Consider the following 27,665-nt stretch of genomic DNA (forward strand, 5'->3'; position numbering starts at 1 on the left):
GTGCTCATCCCAAAAGGTGCCCTCCTCAATACCCATCACCCACCCTCCCCTCCCTCCCACCCCCCATCAACCCTCAGTTTGTTCTCAGTTTTAACAGTCTCTTATGTTTTGGCTCTCTCCCACTCTAACCTCTTTTTTTTTTTTTTTCCTTCCCTTCCCCCATGGGTTTCTGTTAAGTTTCTTAGGATCCACATAAGAGTGAAACCATATGGTATCTGTCTTTCTCTGTATGGCTTATTTCACTTAGCATCACACTCTCCAGTTCCATCCACGTTGCTACAAAAGGCCATATTTCATTCTTTCTCATTGCCACGTAGTATTCCATTGTGTATATAAACCACAATTTCTTTATCCATTCCCACCAGCTCTAATCTCACATTCAAACACCACAAGAAGTCTCAGACTTCTTGCGAGATGAGGGCACCCCTCATCTCCCACAGTTTAATTTCTTTTTTTTTTTTTAATTTTTTTTTTCAACGTTTTTATTTATTTTTGGGACAGAGAGAGACAGAGCATGAACGGGGGAGGGACAGAGAGAGAGGGAGACACAGAATCGGAAACAGGCTCCAGGCTCCGAGCCATCAGCCCAGAGCCCGACGCAGGGCTCGAACTCACGGACCGCGAGATCGTGACCTGGCTGAAGTCGGACGCTTAACCGACTGCGCCACCCAGGCGCCCCAACCCACAGTTTAATTTCTATCTGACCCTATCTCTCATCTTGGAAAACCCAAGGGCTCGGTCTTTGTAAATTTTATTTCTCTATCTGTTTCCATGATGATGTATCCAGTCCTCTGGCCTTAAGTACTATCTCTATACTGATATCTTGCAAATGTTTTCCTCCAGTCTAGATCCCTCCTCTGTTTTGTACACTTGAGTATCTTGCTGCCCACTTGACATCTCTGCCTGCATAAGCACCTCAAGCTTAGCAAGTATAACTCTGATCTCCTGATCTTCCCTCAAAACTTGCTCTTCTTGCATCTTCCCTGAGTTGATGGCGCTACCATCCTTCCACTTAACCAGGCCCAAAACTTTTGATCCTCTTTCTTTCATATCTCATGTCTAATCTGCCTGGAAACTCTGCCACCTCTGCCTTCCAGATGTGTCTAGAACCCAACTACTCTCAATCTTTAGACTAGTCTTGGTCTAAGTTATCATCTCTGCTCTGGTTTTGAGTGGTAGCCTTCTAAGTGGTCTTCCTTTCCCCCATCACTCTATTCTCAGTACAACAGTCCTATTGATCCAGTTAAAACCAAGTTAGATCACATCAGTCCTCTCCTTAAAACCTTCCAAAGATCTTTTATCTTAGTCAGAATAAAACTGCAGTGCTCTATACCATTTGTACTTCTTAACCCATTGCCTCTCTAACTTCATTTCTTACACCTCTTTTTTCTGTCATTCAGCTTCAGCCACACTGTCCTTAATGTTCCTTGAAACTGCCAGGCCTGCTATCATCCTACCACCCCAGGGCCTGTAAAGTTCTTCCTTAGATATTCCCATGGCATTTCCCTCACTTTTCAATAAGACCTCCCCTGACCATGCTATTTGAAAATGGCACCTGCCTGTCCTCCTGGTCCTGCATCCATGTTTTATTTTTCTGTATACCACTTTATCCGTGTGTAACATTTCATATATTTTACTTACTTAGTTGTTTTTGTTTCTTCCTCCTCTGCACACAAAAATGTAAGTTCTGTGAGGGAAGGAATTTGTTTGTTCCCTACTGAAAAAACCAGGTACCTACTGAACAAACTTACATGGTGCCTGGTACAGGTTACATGCTCAATAAATATTTGCTGAATGAATGAGTGAAGGTTCAAAGGTTCATATTTGATGACATGTAGACCCATAGGACTTCAACATGGGTGCTAGCTTCTGGACATAAGTGAACTCCAGCTGATGGAAATGATAGTAATTTATATTGCTCCAGAATATCTTCAGGAAAGGATATTCCTCTACTATTCCATCATTACTCAACTCAGTGTTCTTTTCAGTTCTATTTTCAACTTAGTTCTATTTTTGTTCCTTTACTCACACTTTCTCTTTATCCAAAGTGTTCTTCCTTTGCACCTGATTTCAAAGCCAATTCAAATATTATACCATTTAGGGAACCTTCCTAGAATTCTCTATCCCCCAGACAGTATCACTCTTTCTTTCTTCTGTTTTCTTGGCTTTCTGTACTCATGTAACTTGTATAGCAGAGAGTATGAAACCCTTTCTACTCTGAATCTTGAGCCCTCTGAAGGCAGAGAGTATGCCTTTCATTTTTCATTGTATCTCTGGTGCAGTGCTTTCCTAAATTTTCCATGCCTTTGCAGTGTCTTTCTATCTAAAGTTATTTTAAATTGCTTGATATTATAGAATTAAATTGTTAAAACCTTATTTTATTAGATACCCCATCTATATGACACTGCAATTGTATGTGAACCAAAAAAATTTTTTTAAATCATGCCAACACCATTTACTCTCACTGTAACTTCAGGAGTAAGACAAACTCCAAATCCATCCGTATTTAATATGATTTACTAGTTTGTATATTCAGCAGATAGTTATTGAGCATCTACCGTAGGCAGGCCTTATGCCAAGCCAGACAAATTATATAGAAATTGTAGCTGCTCGTCAGGGCCTGCACAAACTTCTCCTGTACATAACAATTCGTCTCCACTTTAAATGAAAAGATTAAATAACTGTCATTTTTTAACATGTGATCGCAGAGAGGAAATTAAAGGACATGGCATGTTGATTCAGAGATGGATTCGATGTTATAACTCCTCACCCATTCCTTCAACAGTCATTCCTAGAACTGTATTCTTTTAACTGGCTCTTAGAATTTTTGTGGATGGTTAGAATCTGGGGTGGGAAACACAGGAAGATTAAAGCCTTCTGTACTGCTTCACTTGGTATGTTAAAATGGTCTTTTGAGATAAGACCCAGATAGCATTTAGCTCATTTCCTGGCTCATGGTTGACACTGCGTAGATGTTAGCTATTTTGCACATACTATTGTCACAGCAGTTGTTTCTCTCCCTTTTATCAGTATGTCATTTCACTAGCTGTGAGCTCTTAGGAAGGGTCTGAATCCTATTATCTCATAAGAGGTACTTGGTTGAATTACCTGCTACTGATTTTTAGGTTGCTTTACAATTTTATAAGCAGAGTGGAGGAGACAAGCATACAAATTTTATTTACAAACACTTCATCAGTACTTATTATGTTCTTGGTGCTGTTCTAAGCACTTTATAAATATTAATTTACTTAATCTTCATAACTGCATAAAGTAGTTACTTTTATTATCCTCTTTACAGAGGAGGAAACTGAGACACAGGGAAATCAAGTAACTTGCCCCAGGGCACACGGGGGGTTAGTAGCAAAGCCAAGAAATGCAGGGAGTCTGGTTAATAGCAGTCTTTGCTATTAACCATAAGACAAAGCTGAATGTTGATAATGCAATATATAAGAAATACAGGGTGCTGTGGCAGTTCAAAGAAGGAAGTGGTCATATTGGTGTCTGGAATGAAAGAAGGCTGAATGTAGGAATTGGTATTTTTACTAGGCCTTTTTTGGGGGGATACTTTTTCAGATGCTTGGATATGGGGATAAAAAGGAAAGCTAAATAATATCATATGCCAGAGCTCAGAGATGGGAAATGGTAGCACATCAGGAAGTAGTCCTGCATATAAGGATATGGTAGGAAGGGAAGCAAGGCAGGAAAGCTGGTTTGGAGTGAGAGGACACAATAGAAAACATTGATATCATCAGAACTTTGTTTTGGTGAATTTGGAAACATTGTGTGGAATGAATCAGAATTGAAAAAGACTGCAGAAAAACCAGGTGTAAGATTATTATGTCCAGAATAGAGGTAGTTAGATCTTGAATTCTGGTGAAGATAAGGATAGAAATAGGAGATACTACAGAATTTGAGTTGATAGAACAGAGAAATAGCACAACTAGAAAGTTGAGTGTTGATAACTTTATATGACAAATGTTAAGTTTATTTTATGGTCAGCAAAGTCCTTTAAATACTTAGGAAACTCTTCTCTTGGTGTAAATGCACATGATTTTAAGAAAGTGAAAGTATTCCTTTATAAAGAAATGAAGTTTGTTTATCTCATTGGGCTTGAAATTGATATCTAAGGAAATGATTTCTTAGAGGGTAGCTAATTTATTTAGAATGTCTGAATTGAGAATATTTCTTAATCTGCTTAGTATAGACAAAGTTAGAAACCACTTTAGCCTAATGATTTGGAAGAAATAATAGATAAAAACATTCTTTAAAATTTCTGTATATGGGGGTGCCTGGCTGGCTTAGTCGGTATAGCATGTGACTCTTTATCTCAGGGTCGTGAGTTTGAGCCCTATGTTGGGGATAAAGTTTACTTAAAAAAAATTGCTATATGTGATTATATCAGTTTCTTTCATGTGATACAAATATAAATTGTAAGTAAGAGCCTAAATTAGTCTATGAGTTGACTTTGCTAAGTAGGAATCTTCCTGCTGACTTTTACCCTGTTTGCAAAAGACTTAAATGTAATCTTTGGAAAACCTGACAGAAGTAGTTTGAATTAGTGAGATTGATAAATATCAGTGTGAGAGGAATATATTCAGTTACTATTGGATGCCTCTGGTGATATAATAATATATTAAAACACTAAATTTTGCAAGAGTTATAAACATAACAAAGTAAAGTCATGAGATGATGATATCTTAGAATTGTATTGGTATAGATCTAGGAATAAATTTAACCAAGGAGGTAAAAGACTTATACTTTGAAGAGTATAAAACATTTCTGACAGAAATTGAAGAAAACCTAAATTAATGGGAAGACATCTCATGTTCATGGATTAGAAGACAATATTGTTAAGTTGTCAGTATTATTCAAAGTGGTTCTACAGATCCCATGTAAGCCCTATCAAAATAGCCATGGCTTTTTTTTTTCCCAGAAAAGAAAAAGCCAGTACTCAAATTCTTTTGGAATTGCAAGGGGCTCCAAAGCCAAAATAATCTTGTGTAAGAACAAAATTGTAGTAGTTACCCTTCCAATTTCAAAATCTGCAGGGCTGTAGTAATCAAAATAATGTAGACTTAAGAATCTAGAAATAAATCTGTACATTTATGGCCAGTTGATTTTGACAAAGGTGCCAAGACCATTTAATGGTGAAAGAATAGCCTTTAGCAAATGGTTCTAGGACAACTGGATTTCCACATATAAAAGAATGAACGTGTACCTCTACTTCACACTGTGTACAAAATTTAACTCAAAGTGGATCAGTGACCTAAATATAAGAGCTAAAACCATGGAGCTCTTTGATAAAAACATGAGGGTAATTTTCCATGACATTGGATTTAGCAATAAATAATATACCAATAGTACACACAACAAAAAAAATAGATTGGACTTAATAAAAATTAAAATCTTTTGTGTATTGAAGGACATTAACATGAAAGTGAAAACCTACACATGGGAGAAAATATTTGCAAATCATGTATCTGACAAGGGTCTGATATGTAGAGAATATATAAAGAAGTCTTTTAACTCAGCAACAAAAGACAATCCCAATAAAAAAGGCAAAGGGCAACTTTTTTTTCTAGAGATGTTTCCTGAGGCAAGAGAAGCAAAAAGCAAAAATAAACTATTGAGACTGCATCAAAATAAAAAGCTTCTGTACAACAAAGGAAACAACAAAACTAAAAGGCAGCCTACAAAATTGGAGAAGATATTTGCAAATGACATATCTGATAAAGAGTTAGAATCCAAAATATACAAAGAACTTGTAAAACTCAACACCCAAGAAACAATCCAATTAAAAATGGGCTGAAGACATGAACAGACGTTTCTCCAAATAACACATATAGATGGCCAACAGACGCATATAAAGCTCTTCATCACTTACCATCAGGGAAATGCAAATCAAAACTACAGTGAAGGATTACCTCATACCTGTTACCTCATACCTCATACCTGTTAGAATAACAGCCACTGTGGAAAACAGTGTGGAGGTTCCTAAAAAGTTAAAAATAGAACTACCCTATGGTCCAGCAATTGCACTACTGGGTATTTACCCAAATAAAAAAAACATGAATTCAAAGGGATACATGCACCCTATGTTTATAGCAGCATTATTTACAATATCCAAAGTATGAAAAGAGTCCAAATGTCTATCGACTGATGAATGGATAAAGAAGAGTGGTATATATATACTACAATGGAATATTTCTCATCCATAAAAACGAATGAAATCTTGTCATTTGCAAGGACATGGATGGAGCTAGAGAATATAATGCAAAGCAAAATAAGTCAGAGGAAGACAAATGCAGTTTGATTTCACTCATGTGGAATTTAAGAAACAAAACAAATGAGCAAGGGGGAAAAAAAGAAACAAATCAAGAAACAGACCCTTAACTATGGGGCGCCTGGGTGGCTCAGTCGGTTAAGCTTCCGACTCTGGCTCAGGTCATGATCTCGCAGTTTGTGAGTTTGAGCCCCGCGTTGGGCTCTGTGCTGACAGCTCAGAGCCTGGAGCCTGCTTCGGATTCTGTGTCTCCCTCTCTCTTTGCCCCTCCCCTGCTCATGCTCTGTCTCCATCTGTCTCAAAAATAAATAAAACATTAAAAAAAAAAAGAAAGAAACAGACCCTTAACTATGGAGAACAAACTGATGGTTACCAGAGGGGAGGAGGATGGACGCATGGGTTACATAGGTGGTGGGGATTAAGGAGAACACTTGTTGTGATGAGCACTGGGTGATGTACGGAATTGTTGAATCACTAAATTGTACACCTGAAACTAATAAAACACTGTATATCTTTTAAAAATGGGCATAGGACTTGAATAGACATTTCTCCAAAGAAGATATTCAGATGGCCAACAAGCAAATAAAAAGATGCTTAACATCATTAGTCATTAGGGAAATGCAAATCAAAACCACAGTGAGGCACTGCTTCACACCTACTAGGATAGCTATAAAACAACAACAGAAAATAACAAGCGCCAGCAAGGATGTAGAGAAATTGGGACCCTTTTGTGTTGCTGGTGGAAAATGGTTCATCCACTATGAAAAAGTTTGGCAGCTCCTCAGAAAGTTAGACATAGAATTACTGTATGACCCCTCAATTCCAAAGAATTGAAAAGTTACACAAGTATATGTACACGTACATGTATAATAGTACTATTTACAGTAGCCATAAGGTGGTTATAGCCCAAATGTCCCTAGTTGGATGGATAAACAAATTGTGGTGTGTGTGTATATACATACACAATAGAATGTTATTTGGCCATAAAATGAAGTGAAGTATGATACATGCTGCACCATGGATGAGCTTCTAAAACATTATGTTAAAGTGAAAGAAGCCAGGGGCCCCTGGGTGGCTCAGTCGGTTAAGCGTCCGACCTCAGCTCAGGTCACGATCTCACATTCCATGAGCTCGAACCCCACGTCAGGTTCTATGCTGACAGCTCAGAGCCTGGAGCTTGCTTCAGATTCTGTGCCTCCATCTCTCTGCCCCTTCCCTGCTTGCTCTCTTTCTCAAAAATAAATAAATGTTTAAAAAAAATTAAAAAGTGAAAGAAGCCAGACACGATGGTCACATATTATATGGACCTGTTTGTGTAAAATGTCCAGAATAAATGCACAGAGAATGCAGGTTGGTGGTTAGGATTGGGAGAAACAGGTTAGAGGAACGTTTTTACTTTGGAGTGATTGAAATGTTTTGGAACTAGATAAAGGTTACTGTTGCACACCATTGTGAATGTATTAAATGGCCCTGAATTGTTCAACTTTGAAATGGTTAATTTTATGTATGTGAATTTCATCTCACATTATTTTGTTTTGAGTGTAATGATACAAGAATATAAAAAGGTATCAGAACACTCATCTGGTATTTTTCACACTTAGTACTGCAGTTTGTAATATAAGAGGAAGAGGGGAGTAAAACAAAAGTTTTGGACTAGATTTTTGAAAGATTAAAGCCATTAAAGGATTGGACTGCAAAGGCGGACAAATGGCATGGCATGAAGGAAAAAAGGGAACTAAAAAACAAATTATCGCTATCCTATTTCAACCAGAAGCCAGAGTTTAGCACCAAAATAATGTTAAGTTCAGATTTGTTTACTATATACAAAATGGTGGCCTGTGAGTTTTTTCAGGTTAGGTGCAGAATTACTATCTTAAATCTTGTGATCAGAACAAAGCATTTGTTAAAAAGACTGTCCTTTTTCCAATGGATTTTCTTTCTTGCTTTATTGAAGATTAGTTGACCATAGAGTTGTGGAGCCATTTCTGGGTTTTCTATTCTGTTCCATTGATCTATGTGTCTTTTTTTGTACCAGTATCATACTGGATTGATTACCACAGCTTTGTAATATAGCTTGAAGTTTGGAATCATGATGCCTCCAGCTTTGCTTTTCTTTTTCAGGATGACTTTGGCTATTCGGGATCTTTCCTGGTTCTATAGAAATTTTAGGATTGTTTGTTCTAGCTCTGTGAAAAATGATGATGTTATTTTGATAGGAATTTCATTAATTATGTAGGTTGTTTTGGGTAGCATAGACATTTAAACAATATTTGTTCTTCCTATCCATGAACATGGAATGTGTTTCCATTTCTTTGTGTCCTCTTCGGTTTCTTTCATTAGTGTTCTATGGTTTTCAGAGTACAGATCTTTTGCCTCTTTGGATAGGTTTAGTCCTAGGTATCTTATGGTTTTTGGTACAGTTGTAAATGGGATCAATTCCTTGATTTCTCTTTCTGCTGCTTCATTATTGATGTATAGAAATGCAACAGATTTTTGTATGTTGATTTTGTATCCTGCGACTTGACTGATTTCCTGTATCAGCTCTAGCAATTTTTTTGGTGGAGTCTTTGGGTTTTCTTCATAGAAAATCATATCATCTGCAAATAATGAAAGTTTGACTTCTTTGCCGATTTGGATGCCTTTTATTTCTTTTTGTCTAATTGCTGAGGCTAGGACTTCCGTTACTATGTTAAATAGTGAACACCCCAGTCTTGTTCCTGACCATAGAGGGAAAGCTCTCAGTTTTTCCCCAGGGAGGATTACATTAGCTGTGGAAAAAAAGACAGTCTTTTCAACAAACGGCATTGGAAAAACTGGACAGCAATGTGCAGAATGGAACTGGACCACTTACTTACACCATACAGAAAAATAAATTCAAAATGGATGAAAGACCTGAAGGTGAGATAGGAAACCATCAAAATGCTAGAGGAGAATACAGGCAGCAATCTCTTTGACATTGGCTAGAGCAACTTCTTACTAGACACTTTGCTGGAGGCAAGGAAAACAAAAGAAAAATGAACTATTGGGACCTCATCAAGATAAAAAGTTTCTGCATAGTGAAGGAAACAGTCAATAAAACTACAAGGCAACCTTTGGAATGGGAGAAGATATTTGCAAATGACATAGTTGGTAAAGGGTTGGTGTCCAAAGTCTATAAAGAACTTAACAAACTCAACACCCAAAAAACAAATAATCCAGTTAAGAAATGGACAGAGGACATGAAAAGACATTTTTCCAAAGAAGACATCCAGAAGACTAATAGACACATGAAAAGATGCTTGACATCCCTCATCATCAGGGAAATAGAAATCAAAACCATGATGAGATTCTACCTCACACTTTTCAGAATGGCTAACAGGAGACAACAGGTGTTGGTGAGGATGAGAAGAAAGGGGAACCTCTTACACTGTTGGTGGGAATGCAAACTGGTACAGCCATGTTGGTGGGAATGCAAACTGGTGCAGCCACTCTGGAAAACAGTATGGAAGTTTCTCAAAAAAATTAAAAATAGAACTACCCTATGACCCAGCAATTACACTACTAGGTATTTACCCAGAGGATACAAAAATACTGATTTGAAGGGACACATAGCCACATTATGGAAAGAGCCCAAACATCCATCAACTGATGAATGGATAAAGAAGGTGTGAGAGTGTGTGTGTGTGTGTGTGTGTGTGTGTGTGTGTTGGAATATTATTCAGCCATCAAGAAAAGAATGAAATGTGCCATTTGCAATAATGTGGGATGGAGCTGGAAAATATTATACTAAGCAAAATAAGTCAGAGAAAGACAAATACCATATGATTTCACATATATGTGGAATTTAAAAAACAAAACAGATGAACAGAGAGGGGAAAAGAAAGAGGCAAACCATAAAACAGACTCTTAACAATAGAGAACAAACTGAGGATTGATGGAGGGAGGTGGGAAGAGGATGGACTAGATGGGTGATGGGCATTAAGGATGGCAGTTGTGATGAGCACTGGATGTTATCTGTAGTGATAAATCACTAAATTCTCCTGAAACTAATATTACACTATATATTAACAAACTGGAATTTAAACAAAAACTTGAAAAAAAAAAGAACAAAGCAACATACTAGTGATTTCTTAGAAGATTTCAAACAAGTTAGTAAAACTAAGAAACAATGGAGTATATTTCTAGAGAAAAACCCTCACTCCTTTGTGCAAATATGAAAAAATAAGGCAGATGCACTTACATATGGGACATTCTTTTGACTTAGAATTTCAGTGAATATGTCCTCAGAGAATCTAGTGGGTAGGAGGAATTACTGTAATTAACTAAACTAATGTTACTTGAGTTCAGTACAGCAACAAAAGAACCAAAAAAAAAAAATGCAAATATGTCTTGTGCTTATTTAGGTTATAATATAAATCACCTATAAAGTGTAAAGAGAATTTTTGTATATGTTGATTTCTTTTTTTTTTTCAATGTTTATTTATTTTTGAGAGAGACAGAGCACGAGGAGTGGGGAGGGGGAGAGAGAGAGGGAGACACAGAATCCAAAGCAGGCTCCTGTCCCTGAGCTGTCAGCACAGAGCCTGACGTGGGGCTCAAATCCATGAACCATGAGATCATGACCTAAGCCAAAATCGGATGCTTAACTGACTGAGCCACCCAAGTGCCCCTATATGTTGATTTTTTTTTATTTTTTATTTTTTATTTAAAAAAACTTTTTTTAACGTTTATTTATTTTTGAGACAGAGAGAGAGAGACAGAGTATGAACGGGGGAGGGTCAGAGAGAGAGGGAGACACAGAATCTGAAACAGGCTCCAGGCTCTGAGCTGTCAGCACAGAGCCCGACGCGGGGCTCGAACTCACTGGCCGCGAGATCATGACCTGAGCGAAGTCGGATGCTCAGCTGAGCCACTCAGGCGCCCCAATTTTTTTTTATTAATGGTGACTGATGTTCACTTTGTTTTCATTATTTAGTAGCCTCTTTGTCACTTTAATAGATAATAATATTGGTTTTTTTGCCTTTGAGAAGATAAAAGAGTTGTGCTGTGTGAGACCCCCAAAAGTGCCCATTTTTGGCAGAATAAGAAAGTTAATCTTGCATTTGATTACAGATGATGAAAGCCATGAACAAGTCCAATGAACATGTCCTGGCAGGAGGTGCCTGCTTCAATGAGAAGGCAGACTCTCATCTGGTGTGTGTACAGAATGATGATGGAAACTATCAGACCCAGGCTATCAGTATTCACAATCAGCCCAGAAAGGGTGAGTATTTGAGGTGATTGACATGGTAAGAATATAAAGTTGTACCGGACATGGGAAGTTGGATATCTCAGCCCCATAACTCTCACTTTCTAGCGAGGTGAATTTTTAAATTAACTTTGATGAATTTAACCTCTCCATCCTTATTTTCCAAGATTATGTTGATTCCCCAAATAGCCAGACTCAAAGTTGCACATGGAATCTCTATTATTGAGGAGAACATGTTGAAAATTCTGCATCGGGATATTGTCATGGCCAGAACTGGTATTTGAAAGTAGGAAGACTAGGCCCCTTAGTGAGAATATACTTAGGTAGGTTTGAAACTTGTTGGATGACCATATCTAAAGAATGTTAATTAATAGGTTGACTGAACTCTGAAAGAAGGCTTCTTGGTTCAGTGGCACTCATAATGTGGGCTCATCACTTAGGAGATTGTTAGAAATGAAGGATCTGTACCCAAGATCTGCTAAATTACAATTTGCATTTTAATAAGGTCCCTGTGTTAAATGCACATTGAAATATAAGAAGCACTGTTTAAGGTGGCATTTCTTAAGATGTCTTATCAGGTTCTAGGGTGTTAAAAAGTACTCACATAAATGAAAGTCTTGCTTATTAGTACATTTAACTGATATTCCTGGGTTACAAGTTTAAACAGATTTCTTCACTATAGGACTTTTCAGAGCCTTTAACAAGGTGATATGATTTGCGTTTTTCCAAAAGGAAGATAGTGCCTGGCCCTTTGCAAATTTAGTTGACCATGAATCTGGTTTTTCCTCAGAACATCTTCCATAACTAACTTTCTTTAGTATGCCTTATGAAACACTTCTCTAGTTGACAGTGACATAGGTCACTGTCCAATATATTTTATAAATCAATTGTTTAGTAAAAGCATAAAAGGTCTTTGTCACATGTATATTCAACATATATCCAAAATAAGGTAGGTGATAAATCCACAATGCTCTCTGTTAGATCACACCTGGAATATTTGAAATAAGTTCTGGATATCATTAATGTAATTGATGATATCCATTGATAAAACTGCAGGTTCTTCTAAGGATGGTTCAAGACCTGTGAAAAATCTGGAAACTAGGTCAAAAGAAGACCTTTTGAATATAGTATGAATATGTAATCTGGAAAAGTTTAGATTGGCAGAGGGTGAAAAATAGCTGTCTCTATTTTTAAGGTTTTCCAGTGTGGGGAAATAACATCCAGCTTATTCTCTATAGCTACAAAAGGCCAGAGCCAGCACTACTGGGTGAGAGTTAAAAGGATCTAGGTCTAGACTCAGTTTGAGAGCACATTCTGTAAGGCTGAGAGTTATCCAGAAGTAGAAGGGGCTGCCTAGTGCCATTGTGGGCTCCTTGTCACTAGAAATCTTTGACAAAGCCTGGATGTTTACCTGTTAGAGATATTGCAGGGCCAATGGGCAGAAAGGTGGATTAGCTTAGTCCAATTTAAGATGTGGAGGAACATAGAGGCTCCTGGCTGGCTCAGTTGGTGGAGCTATGCAGCTCTTGATCTTGGGGTTCTAAGTTCGAGCCCCACGTTGGGTGTGGAGATTACTATAAAAAAAATAAAATCTTGGGGCATCTGGGTGGCACAGTTAAGCGTCCAACTCTTGATTTCAACTCAGGTCATGATCCCAGTATCATGGAATCAGGCCCCACATTGAGCTCTGCCTGCTTAGGGTTCTCTCTCTCCTTCCCTCCCTCCTTCCCTCTCCCCTGTTTGTATATGCGTACTCTCTCCAAGTAAATAAATACGTAAATAATTTTTTTTTTTAATCTTAAAAAATGATATGGAGGAGCATAGTGAAATTTTCTTAAAGCTAAATGTAATTAAATATTCTTTTTTTCATGAAGAGGTAATGGTAATGTGTTGGTCTTTTCAATAGGTATTTATTTATTTATTATATATTTTTTTAAAGAAATCCACTCATAAATAAAATGGTTGCCAACCATATCTCTATCTTCAAAATATATTTTATCTGAAAAATAAAGGTATTAGATCAGCCATCACTTTTCTGTGAATGGCTAGGTGATATATTAGGTATTGCAAGCCTGTGGTCTTTGTCCCCAATTACTCAACTCTGATATACTTCAAGCACTGCCATAGACAATATGTAAGTGAGTAGAAATGGCTGTGTTCCAATAAAATTTTATTTTCAAAAACAGGCTGCAGGCCAAACAGGCTGTAGTTTGCCGAACCCTAGACTGGACCACTAAGATTCCTTTGCTTGTAAGATTCTTTAATTCTTGATTGGAGGGAGAGGAAAACGAAATGGGGAGTGTATCTTAAAACTTCATTCCCAAAGCATCAGAATTACTGGTTACTTGTATATTGTGGTGTATAGAGTCGTTGTTTTTTGTTTTCTGTAGGATGATGGTTGGGGTTACCAACTACCAAATATTTCAGTATTGTTCTGAGTCTTTTGATCTCAGGGCCTATCTTTACTAAACTATTTATATTACTATTTTAGTGACTGGTGCCAGTTTCTTTGTGTTCAGTGGTGCTCTGAAATCTTCTTCCGGATATCTTGCCAAGTCCAGTATTGTGGAAGGTAAAGAATAAGTTATTTATTGCCTGTGTTTAGTTCAGGCCTAATTATACAACTTAAAAAGCAAGGGATGTTGGGGTACCTGGCTGGCTCAGTTGGTAGAGGATGCGACTCTTGATCTCCAGTCGTAAGTTCAAGCCCCATGTTGGGCATAGAGCTTACATAAAAAATAACAATAATAATAAAAGTTTAAAAAAAAAATAAAAAACAAGGGGTGTTAAGTGAAACCATAACACTTTTACGGTAGACTTCTTACTCCTATTATGTATTCAATAGCATCTTACTCTTCAGCTAATTAATACTGTCATATAGGTACTTAGGTCTCTAAAGAAGGAAGTAAGTGGTACCGATCTCATGGGACAGTGACAGAAAAATTAAGAGATGGCCTTTCAGAGCTCTGGGAGAGGGTACCCAAGGGGACATAATCTGAGTTCAAATATATCACTGGGCTCATATCTGTAAACTTGTAGATGGAGTTCAGTCTGGCTTAACTCACAGGAATGTGCATTCATTATTTGGGGTGCAGAATGGTATGTGCTTGCTGCTGGTTTCCTATAATTAGACTTGACACATATCCTGAAAAAAGCTTATTAAATGAGAGTTAATGAAAGGCTGATGAGCATACTGTGTATTTTCTTTATCAGTTGATTCTTCCTATATTTTGATCTGGTTACTCTTGTTGCATAACAAATTAACCCAGATCTTAATGGCTTGAAACAATTATTTTACCATGCTCACTGATTGCTCTGGGTCAGAAATCTTGACAGGGTAATGCAGGGACGGCTTGACTATATGTCTAGGGCCTTGGTTGGGATGACTTGATGGCTGGGAGCTAGAACTGTCTGAAGGTTTATTTATTCCCATGTCTAGGGCCGTGGGATGATTTAAAGACTAGCAGTGGTGACTGGAGTACTCACACTTTGACTCTTAGCATGCCATGGCAGCCTTGGGGGTAGCTGGACTTCTAACTCTAGCCACACGTCTAGCAAAGGGCAGAAGCCATGTTGCTTCTTATGACCCAGTCTTGGAAATCACACCGTATCACTTCCGCCATACTCTAGTGTTGGAAATAGTCATAAACCTTCCCAGATTCAAGGGGAGAAGAATTAGACTCCATTTCTTAATGGGGAATTGGGAAGCTTTGTGAGAAAGCACGTGAGGTCGGAGATATCGTGGTCACTTTTGGAAAGGACAGTCTGCCACATATGACATGTTTTCATTCCCAAAGTAGCCTAACTCCAGCCCCTAAGAGCAGTCCTTCCTGGGGGTAGAGTCCAGTGTGTTAACTGAAATACATAGACCATCTTACATATGTTAATAGATACTGGCTTTGACTTCCTTTACTGGTAAGCTTAATAAAAAAGCAAGTGAAGAGCAAAGTACATTACTATTTTACAACTAAATTTCACAACTTTGACCAGCAAGTAGAAGCATACTGTTAAAAAGTTAAGAAATCTAGGAGTTAAATAATCATTTGGTCTTAAGTGACTAATTAGTACCTATGTGATCAAGTATTGACTACATTCAAAATGTGTCTTGACAAGATGATTAAAAAACACCTTTTAAATGTTGTGGAAATGATCATTTGAATGGACACAGATCCTTACAAATGCGATGTGTTTAAAAGTTACATCTATATCTTTGGATTAGGAAATTTTTAGTTCTTGTATTTCACTCTGTGTGTCAGTTGAGCAATTAGCTGCTAGGAAATTTTTATGAAGCTTTTTAGAAATTATCTTAGTTGGCAAAATTTTGTGTCAGTGAAGCAGGGCAGTTGCTCCACATGTGACAACTTTCACACTGAATTTCGGTGTCTGCCTTTGACTTGGGTAGGTAGCAGCCCCCAAATAGTTACCATGTGTTGGCTACATGGTGGCCCATGTGAAGCACATTTGGTAGGTTTGCCCTGTTGCTAGCCAATACATGGATTTATCGCTTCTCGCACCACTGTTGTTTATTCAGTGATTTATTTAACAAACATTTCCTGGGCATTTACTGTATGCCAGGAAATCATAGTGAGGTGAGAGAGACAGAGGTGCAAACACAGAAATATGGTTAGAGCATGATAAATGCAAGAGTGAGAACAGGAACAAAATGTTCTGTCAGTCCAAAAGAGGGATGTGACCATGTGTAAATCTCCCCTTGAGCAGTCTCAGGAGAACTCAAGCTGTGTCTGAAGTGAAATCGGCAGGCAAGTGTTTTAGGCAGAAGCGATCTTGGCATTTGCTTCTCATAGCACTTTGAAAAGTAAGAAGTTCAGCTCAAAGAACAAAACCTCTTTCTATCTGTCAGCTTTAGAGAGCAGAGCAAAGTTTTACATATAATCCTAGAGGGATTTGCTAGCTGCCAGGCACTGTGATTCATCTGCCCCCTCCCTGGCTTTGCGTTGTTTCCATCTGTATTATCTTGGTGCTGATTCTCAGATGGCGTTATGGTCCAGATCACAGCAGAGAACATGGATGCTTTGAGGCAGGCACTGCGAGAGATGAAGGACTTCACCATCACCTGTGGCAAGGCAGATGCCGAGGACCCCCAGGAGCACATCTACATCCAGTGGGTGGATGATGACAAGAACGTCAACAAAGGGTAAATGTTTCCTCCCTTTCCCCCTTGGGGCATTTAGTTATGGTTTGGGCTCTGGGCTTTGTCTACACTGGTATTTATAACTTTACTGAACGCCCAAAGAGAAAGGACTGTTGTGTATATATAAGATAAAATTTTAAATTTCTAGTTTCTTGGCTTAGTTTCTGAAGGAGTTTCTCTGCCTGTTTTTGAAGAGGGGAGGAGGGAAGGAATTGATGAAACAAAACAGGCCTCTGAAGTTATTGAGCTAATAGTAATACCGAAGCCCTTTCTGGTTTTATAAAGAAAGTCCTTTTGCCAACATTGTTTCATTTGCTATAATAACTAGCCTTGTTTTCCCCATATTATAGATGAGTAAACAAGCACCAAAAGGCTAAATGACTCCACAAAGCAAGGAAGTGGCGGGGCTGGGACCTAAAACCACCTCCTGGGGCTTCCAGTCCTGCGCTCTTTCCCATTACAGGCCCGCTCTACTCTGAGGGCTCAAGCCAACACTTTGGAGTCACCTTTGACACTTCTTTTTCTCTCACACCCTGTACCTAACTCAACAGTAAATCCTGGCATTGTTATATTTTATAGTATATATTTGATATATCCTGTTATATTTTGCTTCAGCATATGTCCAGAATCGTACTACTTCTCACTACCTCTACTGCCACCATCCTGGTTCAGGCCACCATCATTTGGTCTGGGTTATTGGTAGGAGCCTTTGACGTGGCTTGCTTGTTTCTAGTCTTGACCTCCTCCTGCCCCCTAACCTAATCTGTTTCCAGTACAGCAGCCAGAGTAATGTCACTTCTCTGCTCAGAACCCACCATTAGCTTTCGGTATCATTCTGCATGAAAGCCAAAGTGTCTAAGGCCTCACACAACCTGTCCACCCTTTTACTTCACAGAAGCAACACCTGCCTTCTTGCCTGAACACGTCAACTCTACTTCTGCCCTCTGGCGTTTGCTCTTACTATTCTTTCACCTTGTACTCTGGCCTTCGATACAAGATAGCCAAATGAATCACCCCCTCACTGCCTTCAAGTTTTTTCTAAAATGTGTTTTCTCAGTAAGGCCTTCCCTTGGCCAACCTATCTAAATTATAACCCTCCCATACATATTTCTTCTCTCCCACCCCCGGTACTTCCTGTCCCCCTTCCTTGCATTACATTTCTCAAGAGAACTTATAATTTTCTAACATAAAATATACTTTTACTTATTATATTGCTCCTGGACTATAAACTTCATAACGGCAGGGATTTTTATCTGGTTTATTTATAGCTATATCACCAGAACCTAAAACACTGTGAGGCATCTAGTAGGTGCTTAAAAAAAAAAATGACTATATTATACATCATTGTATTAAGCTTTCTTTTATCCATTCACCCATCCCTTTTTCATTCCTTCCTTCAGGCAATAATTCTATGTGTAGGTCTCTAGAAATACAAAAATGAATTCCACACACTCCCTGCTGATAAGTGGTTCAGTCCTGTTTTGAAGATTGTTACAAATAAGTGCATCAAAGTATGGAAGATGCTCATAGAAAACTCTGTAGGAACACAGTGAAGATAAGAAAGAAAAGAGGAAGCTTGGTAGAGGTGGTAGGGTATTCAAGAAGACCTGCATAGAGAAATGGCTGCTGATTGATCTGAATCTGGTAAGATGAGTAGGTATTTGCCACATAGCTGTGGCAGAGTGGGCATTCCAGTCTGAGGGAATAGGAGCAAAGGCAGATTGAGGGCATAGACAACATGGCACACCCGATTTTTAAAGAATCTTTTAAAGCTTTTGTTATTAAACAAAAATCGGTGAGTATATTTGCCTATTTTACAAATAGTCCTCTATCTTCCCTTACTTCATTGGAAATCTTAATTTCGAAATCAATTTGTGTTTAGTTGGAAATGAACATGGTTATCAGGACGAAAAAATTGATTACCTGAAAATCTGATGCCATAGGTATCAGTAACTGATAACAAGCAGGTTGCCCCTTCCTACAAGTGCCAGTGGCAGCATCTTAGAAAACAGGACAAGAACTAGTTAGGGAGGACTGTCAAATTCAGGGGTTTAGTTTGTAGTGTGTAAATTGAATATTTTCCAGCTTGTCCCTCAGTGTCTGGGTATCCTCTCTAAAAGAGTACTAATCAACTAAGAGTGGCCCTTTTTGACATCATGTCATGAGTTAGAAATTAAATTCAGTGTTGTTTAAATAATTTTAATTCAAGTGAATGAAGTAAATCCCTGATATTGAAGTTTAAGTTCAACTTGATCTTTTTACATGGAGATTAGAAAACACACAGATTTGAATCTTGTTAGGAAGAGTTTGGAGTCTTTGTGACAATTATTTTGAATCCTCATCAGAATGAGTGTCAATCTCCACCTGTTTATACTTGCTATATTTTGGAGAGGAAATGACTATAAAAAATGACCTTTCTGTTTAGGAATCTAGGAGTGATAATTTAGCACTAAAGGGAATTTGTTGTGATAATAGTATAAATACTTGTTCATGAGCTCACAACAGCACTGTCATAATTAACATACTGGTCAAGTAATTCTTTCAATCAGTAGACATTTATTAAACTCCCATGTTCCAAGCAGTATGTCAGAACTGGGAATACAGCACACAGAGGTGAGTGTATCATGTTCCCTCATCTGAAGTCCATCTGTGAGGCAGATCTGCAAACATGTGTGAGTGTGATTGTTGTCTGGAGCAGCGTGTGTGACAGAGCAGAGGGGAGAGCAAGACTGGGTGGCCGTGCACTCACTGCAGGAAGGAATGCTGGGAGAAGAGGGCAGGTTTGAGTAAACGATTTTTTTACATTGAAAGAACCAGCTCCTGGAATCATGGCTCCTTTTTTATATGTGTTCTTCGAATTATTTCATTGCACAGGACCTTCCCACGAGAGCTCTATTCATGTACATCTTTGTGCAGTGTCTTTCTTGCTGTGATGTGTTGCTCAGATGTGTTCAGCAAAGCACCCAGTGTAATTAGTAGCAAGACTTGATAAGTGATTCTTCTAACTACAGGAGCTGCTTCCATCTCTTTCCTTTGCCTCTATTGTAGTGTTATAAGTCCTATAGATGGGAAGTCCATGGAGTCTATAACAAGTGTGAAAATATTCCATGGATCGGAGTATAAAGCAAATGGAAAAGTCATCAGATGGACAGAGGTAAGGAAATGAAACTTGGCATTCTTTTTTTTTTTTTTAAAGGCTTGCCTGAAAAACTTATTTATTTTTGAGAGAGAGAGAGAAAGAGAATGTGTACATGCACACCAGCAGGGGTAGGGCAGAGGGAGGTAGGGAGAGAGAGAGAGAGAGAGAGTGAGAGAGAGAGATAGAGACAGAGAGAATCCCAAACAAGCTCCACACTCAGTGCAGAGCCTGAAGTGGGTCACAGCTGTGAGATCATGACCTGAACTGAAATCAAGAGTCAGACGTTCAACCGACTGAGCCACCCAGGTGCCATGAAACTTGGCATTCTTGATTCTCTTTGAGCACAACTTTTTGTTAGGCTCAGACATACATTGTGGGCTGATTCTGGAGGACAAGGAAAGAAAAGCTCTCTGTTTACCTTCTATACTCCAATTCCCTCTGGTCTGTCTCTGCTCACCAGGAAGAAATGCCACCAAGTACAGCCTGTAGCAATCTGATGTCTCTTTTTTCTTATGAATGAGCTTTTAGAGATTTGTTTGCATTAGAATTCAAGAAGGATGCATCTCTGAATGGCATATACCATCTTTGCTTTATTCTTTAGAATACTGGACTAGTTATGCTGTACTCACAGTTAAAAGTATATTAGATAACATACTCTTTAAAAATAGGCTTATGTCACCAATAAGAAAACTAAAGCTCAGATACTCAGCAACTTGTCCAAGATAACAAAGCAAATAAGTAATGGCAAAGTCCTGTTTCAAACCCAGATCCAGCCAGCTCCTAAGCTCTTTTGCACTATGTGTTGCCTTACTTGAAATCTGTATGAGAGGCTAACCTGGGAATGAGAGGAGCAGGGCAGGGACCCTGTATGTGTGTAATATCAGACAAACCGGGAAGTTTATTCTCTGAGAATAAACAGGGAGGTCATAGATCTCTGAATTTCTTTTGAATCTCAGTTGTACTGTATAAAAATAATACATTAAATTCTAAGAACTCTAGAATTCCTTGCAGCTTTAAAAGTCTTAATTTTTAAAAAATGTTTATTTTTGAGATAGAGAGCACAAGTGGGGGAGAGGCAGAGAGAGAAGGGGACAGAGGATCCAAATTGCACTCTGTGCTGACAGCAGAGTGCCTGATACGGAGCTCACACTTACAAATCATGAGATCGTGACCTGAGCTGAAGTCAGACACTTAATCAACTGAGCCACCCAGGCACCCAAAAGTCTTAATTTTTAAAAAAAATTCTGACTTCTAGCTTTTCCATTTTACACACAAGGTAACTCAAGCCAAGAGAAGTTCAATGCCTTACCAAAGTTAATTCACATAGCTGGTTTATGAGAGCAGGAGACTAGAAACTGTTCTCTGTTTCTCGACCTGTTATTCCAAGTAACTTATCCTTCATACCACCAGGCTCAGTGTTTTCATATGCAGTTCAGTGGTCTTAGGAGCTTACTTTGTAATGATTATCCCTTTGACACATTTCAAGTAGTGCAGTCTGGACCACGTGGAGCTCCTTATCACTATTTGACCTATTTTCCCTCCCTTTTGCTTGCCTGTAACCCAGTGAGGCAGCAGTGTGACCCATCTCATTTGCATAATGTGAGAAAACAGGCTCCAAGAGACCTGGCAGAGCAGAGACCAGAGGTCTTCTGATGCCCAGTGCAGAGCTCTGCTTGTCATTTCACGGTGCTACTCTCACTAGTACGTGGGCTTCAGGGATGTCCCCTTTGTAGTATTCTTTGTATAAGCCACTTACTGAGCAGTAAGCTAGGGGAAAGTATGTATAAGCATGGTGTTTTTGCATATCTGTATCTTCTCTATTATGCTTTTATATAATTTACGATAACCAAGAAGATGGGGCTTTCATTTAAAAAAAAAATTTTTAATGTTTATTTTTGAGAGAGAGAGATTGAACGAGCGGGTAAAGGGCAGAGAGAGGGAGACAGAGGATCTGAAATGGGTTTTTTTGCTGACCACAGAGAGCCCAGTGCAGGGCTCGAACTCATGAACCATGAGATCATGACCTGAGCCGGAGTCAGATGCTCAACCGGCTGAGCCACCCAGGTGCCCCAAGACAGGTGCCTTCTATTTTACAAAGGCACAATTGGACATTAAGAAGTCAAAGGACTTGCTCACAACCCTCCTCTATGTGACTAGGACTTGGGTCTCTTAGTTCCAATCTTGCTGTGCTTCTGATTCTGCACTGGCACCTCTGCACCTCTGCTCAGCTTGGTGCAAGGACACTAACTCAGTTCCCGCCTCAGCAGTGGCATGGCCATGTGGCAGAACTCTGTAATGAGAGGCAGCAGACTCAGATTCTTGGCTTGGCCTTGCCTCTTTCTCTCAGGACTTTTGTGCACTTGAGCAAGTCACTTCTCTGAGTGATCTGTAACATGAAGGGGTTGGGTCACATAATCTGTAAGAGCTGTCCTCTTAGATTCCAAGATCATTTCCTAAGGAGACTGTGCATGTATAAGGATTACCATTTAGAAGTGCACAGTGCTAAATGTAAGCCTTTTCTGGTTTTGAGTAGAACATAGGATTATGACCATGGCTGAAACCAGGGAGATAGATAGGTCTTCCTGCACAGCAGGGGATCGGGGTGCTCATACACAGTGAGCTCATGCACATCTCCTGGGCGCAAGGCTAAAGTCTCTTTTGTTTGGGGGAACAGGTGTTTTTCCTAGAAAACGATGACCAGCACAGTTGCCTGAGTGATCCTGCAGATCATAGCCGATTGACTGAGCACGTTGCCAAGGCTTTTTGCCTTGCTCTCTGTCCCCACTTGAAGCTTCTGAAGGAAGATGGAATGACTAAACTAGGCCTACGTGTGACACTTGACTCAGATCAGGTAAGAAGAGTCTTAGGTAGCCTTGGAAGGTGGGCTTGAGCAGTGTCTGTATTTTCTGACATGTGACTTTTCCTGCATCAACCCAGAGACCTTAATTCTCTGGGCCTTCTGACCTTGCCTGTTAGTCATGTACCTAGATGTGCTGCTTAGTGAGACTCTCTCTGAACCATTTGAATCTTGGCTTCCTCACCTGAATGTCTCCCAAGGACTTACTTGTGAGTGTGGGGTAAGGATGGGAAGTGTGTGTGAGGACTTGCCACCCCTGTATGAATAGCATCAGTGCTCCTCTTTGAGACTCCCCAGTTCCACTCTTCAGGAATTGCTCTGCAGCCTTTAGACAGCAAGTTCCAAGCTGTCCCATATCCTGTTTTGTTTTGTTTTGTAAGTTTGAGAGAGAGAGGGAGAGTGCGCACATGCGCAAGTGGAGAGGGGCAGAGAATCCCAAGCAGGCTCCGCACTGCCAGCACAGAGCCTGACGCAGGGCTTGAACTCATGCAACTTTCAGATCATGACCTGAGCTGAAGTCAGACGCTTAACCAACTGAGCCACCCACGCGCTCCTATCCTGTTGTTCTTAATCCAGCTGCAGCAGGCTTCTGCTGCTAGGCCTCTGCACCTCTCACTCCTTAAGGTTTTTCCGTTAACATTTCTGTGCCAGTTAGTGGGTGAGGACTTGATGTGTTTCCCCAATAGTTTTCCTGTCAGCTCGGGTCTCCTGTGGCCAGGCTTTCCTTCCTGTCTTACTTCATGTTTCTGTATGCTGTCTGTATAACAGTCCACACCTGCCCTACACCCCCCACCCCCCCCTGCCCGGTCCCTTGTTCCAGTGTCTCTCTCCTGTGGTCTTGGACTCTAATTTCCATTTTGGATTGTTGTGACATGTCCCAACACTGCTCATGCTTTAAGGCAGTGTTGTGTCCCTATCAGGGAAAATGTGAAAAGTTATGTGTCTGGTTCTACTTCCTGACTAGTCCTCAATCAACATACGTATTTTCTACTCAAGGTCTTGCCTAGTGTGGTACTAATACGCCTATCAGGGTAATACAAATGAGGTATCATGGTCCTTTCTCAAATGATACTGATAACCTTGTTAGAGAATTACCTTACATGCAACAATTAAAGAACAGGCATTTTTTCTGCCTTTTGAGGGCGGGGGTCCTGTTACATTTATCTTTGAATTGCTGTGTATGTAGGTGCTCAGAAAATGGTCTGTGGGTGAACAGATGGACGAGAGAACAAATGTTCAGTTCCTGTTGTTAGGGAGTTAGTTGTACCTTATATATTTTTAATTTCCACAACCAAAGGTTTAGGTATTTCTGATATTCCATACCTCTCTATGCTGCCCCCCCTCCCCCCCCACCGTCTACCCTTTCCTGGAAAACTAAGGCCTTAACAGGTTAGGTGTCTTGCCCAAGTCTCACAGCTACCAAGCAGCAAGGTCAGGATGAATAAGCGACAGTATAATAAATAACAATTCAGGGAAGAGAAGGAGAACCTTGTGTTAACTGCTGTATGTCTAGTCCATGGCCAAAAAGGACATCTTTTCCAGCTCAGCCTCCTTGGCCCTCAGCCCTCTCAAGAGGCCTTCTCTGTCCAGTAACCTGTCATCTCCTTCTTTCTGCGCTCTAGGTTGGCTATCAAGCAGGGAGCAATGGCCAGCCCCTTCCCTCACAGTACATGAATGATCTGGACAGCGCTTTGGTGCCGGTGATCCATGGAGGGGCCTGCCAGCTCAGTGAGGGCCCCATTGTCATGGAACTCATCTTTTATATTCTGGAAAACATCGCATAGACAGAGGACTTCATTGTTTGTCTGTTGAGACCTGTTACAACAGCAGTCATACCCAAATCATTTGCACTTTAGAACTGGAAGATTAAGCTTTTGTTAACACTATTAAATGGGGGGTGGGGTGGGAGTGGGGATTGGGGCCAGGGTGGGAAAGGGTGGTCGGGGGGACAGATGTTCCATAATTCTGAGTCTTCTATGCATTGTCCACCAAGAAGATCTGGGCAGCTTCTGTTACTGCACAAGTTATGCTATCCTTGCCGCTAATTCCTTCCGTTACTGTTTAGACAAAAATTCTGCTCCTGTTTTAAGATTTACTTATGGTCTTGTGCTCAGAAATGCGCAAATGGGTATAACCATCACCAAGGATGGGGCTGGGAGGGCAGAGGGGAAATAAAAAATGAAGCATTGGTCTTGCACTTTTTGTACAGAATTGATATAAAAAGGAGAATTCCACTGGTTTTGTCCCGCTTACATCACAGTGACTTCAAGTAGAATTTACACTTAGATTTCTATTTGTTTTTTACCAGATTATTCACTGAAGTGAATCAGAGACCCAGCGGATTCTCTCTTCTATCCAAGGAAAAGCGACTCAGTGTAAATGAGGTCGCTTGGATAGCAGAGCCAAGTTCAGGATTACTCAAGATCTGCCCGAGTGAATGGCAGGTACTGAATTGAGTCTTTCTGTGAAAATAGAATATATTCAAGACATTTTTATACACTAGAGGTTTTAAAAAAAAAATTATTGAGAAATAATTTAAACTTCCAGGAAAGTTGCAAGTATAAAAAAACCTACGTACACTTTACCTAGATTCACCTATTGTTCACATATTAACATTTTGTCACATTTGCTTTAAGATATCTGAGAGTAAGTTGCATATATCATAGTCCTTTACCCCTAAATAATGTTCAGTTCCTAAAAATAAGGACATCTTCCTGCATAACTGCAATTTCAGCCAATTTAACATTAATAGGACACTTGAACCTAGCATCTCTCCAGTCATGCCCTTTATAGCCTTTTCTCTTGCAGTAAAGCTTCCAGCCTAGGATCAGACTTGGCAAGTAGCTTTCCTGACTCACCTTTGTGACATTGATATTTTTGATGAGTATAGGATCCCCCACCCCATTTAAAATTTTTTTTGTTTATTTATTTTTGAAAGAGAGGGAGAGACAGAGCTTGAGAGGGGAAAGGCCAGAAAGAGAGGGAGACACAGAATCTGAAGCAGGCTCCAGGCTCCAAGCTGTCAGCACACAGCCCGATGCAGGGCTCGAACTCATGAACCGCTAGATCAAGACCTGAGCTGAAGTCGGACGCTGAACCGACTGAGCCACCCAGGTGCCCCCTTCCCCCCATTTTTTAATAGAGAATGCCTTATGTTTGGTGCTTTCTCATAATTAGAATCAGTTTATGCATTCTTGGCCAGAATCCTTAGAGTTGCTGTGTCCTTTTTTAAGGCCTCACACCTAGGGTCATGTGGGATCTGTTCTGCTCATTGATGATGGTAAATTTTGATCACCTGGTCAGAGTGTGGTCCAATTTCTCCACTGTTTTTCCTCTTGGAATGAATAACCAATATGTGTAGAGACATTTTCAGATCATATAAATATTTTATCAGAAATCTCCCTTAGATTTAGCATCCACTGATGCTTCTTGTCTGATTGATCTTTTACTGTGATGGCTACAAAATGGTGTTTTTAGTTCTAGCACTCTACCTTTAGCAGTTACACTTGGTCATCTATAAGCGAAAGCCCTTCTTTCTTTTCGATCTATTCATTTAATTTTCATTATGGACTCATGGATCACTTTTTGAGTGATTCTCATTCATTACTTTCATGCTCATATGGTCTCAGCTTTGTCCAGAGAACCCCTTCAGGCTAGCTCCAACATCCTTGTTATATGCTCCCACCATTTTTTTTTTTTTTTTTTTTTTTTTTTAACATTTCCTTTTCTGGCCTAAGAAGATGCTTGCTCCCAGCTCATCTTGAGCTTACCCTGCCTCAGCTTTGGAATCAGCCATGGCTTCTTTTAGTGGGAGTGGTATTAGAATCCAAGATTTGGTTTACCCTTGATATATGTGATGCACTCTGATCATTTTTTTTTTCATTTAAATTTCTCCTAGTCACAGATCAAATGGATTTTGCAACTCAGTTTGAAAAATATCGGTCTAGGGCAACTCCTTTGTTACTGCCATCTTCTTGAAGCCCTAGCTAAGCCGGAAACAGGAGTCAGTCCCTCTGCACTAAGACAGCTCCCAAGAATCCACTAGAAGTTCATGCAGGCCTCTGGGACAGGGAGAGGCTTCTCCCCAGGGGCTAAAGTTGGATTTAGCATTTGGCAATTATGGGCTGTGGAATCCTACATTAGAGCAGTTTTCCAAACAGAGGCCCAGAGGCCTGGCCTTTTAAGTGTGTTTAGTTAGGTTTATTCCTCTTCCGTGGTAGTGGGGATTCACATCTACCTCTGTCTCTCCATAGCCTTTATTGATGGTAGCTGCAGATCTCTGATTGTGACCTTCCCACAGACTCAAAGTACTCAAGAGCTTCTAAGGGAAAAAAAGTTGATGCCCACAGCACACCAGCTTGCAAAGACTGAGCCCTGGAACCACCACCCACCAAACCTGATAGAAACAGGAAACACTTAATAGGGGCAGGTATTCCGGGTATAACATCCAGCATGGTCTACATATACCTTAGAAGTTTAGAGAGTCTATAGGAGCTGGTTTGATTTTCCTATAGAAGTTGATCTTCCTGCTCAGTACATTTTGCAGTTGTACCTATTTCTTCTGGATCAGTATAAGCTTTTGAATTCTCCCACTAAACAACAAGCTCTGGCCCTGCAGAGTCAAGCCTGTTCTCAACTATATAAAATATCCTTTATGTTTAGTAAAATCATCTTGTGGAGCTGAGCATAAAATAACCAAAGTTAGTTTACTTTTTCCCCCTTGTTTTATTTCTATATATTGTATAAGAATTCTATCAAGTGGAGGACTGAAACCTCACGTTTCTAACTAAGTATAATTTTCTAGAATATAAACTTAAAAGACTGAGATATAGAGATCTTTGTAAGGAAAAAAAGAATTGCCATTGTGGTAACTTACTAAATTTTTAAAAAAATTATTGAATTCTTACCAAATGCCAGGCAGTGTAGTTTCTCCATGTATTTTTATTGACACTTTCTGAGCACTTGCTGGTCTCCAGGGCTACAGAAACTTTGCCCTAAGTTCCCATC

The 27,665-nt window shown here is 39.6% G+C and overlaps 1 protein-coding gene across 1 annotated transcript in view; it reads left to right on the forward strand.

The window, feature by feature from the left end:
• ZFYVE9 (zinc finger FYVE-type containing 9) overlaps window positions 1-24,550 on the forward strand; it is a 202,200-nt gene extending 177,650 nt beyond the window's left edge. Inside the window, exons 12-17 of the mRNA XM_040456039.1 lie at window positions 11,375-11,525; window positions 14,002-14,082; window positions 16,503-16,665; window positions 19,711-19,816; window positions 22,476-22,652; window positions 24,281-24,550. Coding sequence (XP_040311973.1) covers window positions 11,375-11,525; window positions 14,002-14,082; window positions 16,503-16,665; window positions 19,711-19,816; window positions 22,476-22,652; window positions 24,281-24,442 — 840 coding nt within the window. The 3' untranslated portion in view covers window positions 24,443-24,550. The remainder of the gene's footprint in view (window positions 1-11,374; window positions 11,526-14,001; window positions 14,083-16,502; window positions 16,666-19,710; window positions 19,817-22,475; window positions 22,653-24,280) is intronic.
• Window positions 24,551-27,665: the final 3,115 nt, after the last annotated feature.

The sequence above is a fragment of the Herpailurus yagouaroundi genome, unplaced genomic scaffold (assembly GCF_014898765.1).
Source record: "Herpailurus yagouaroundi ecotype Mexico unplaced genomic scaffold, PumYag 77, whole genome shotgun sequence".
NCBI lineage: Eukaryota > Metazoa > Chordata > Mammalia > Carnivora > Felidae > Herpailurus > Herpailurus yagouaroundi.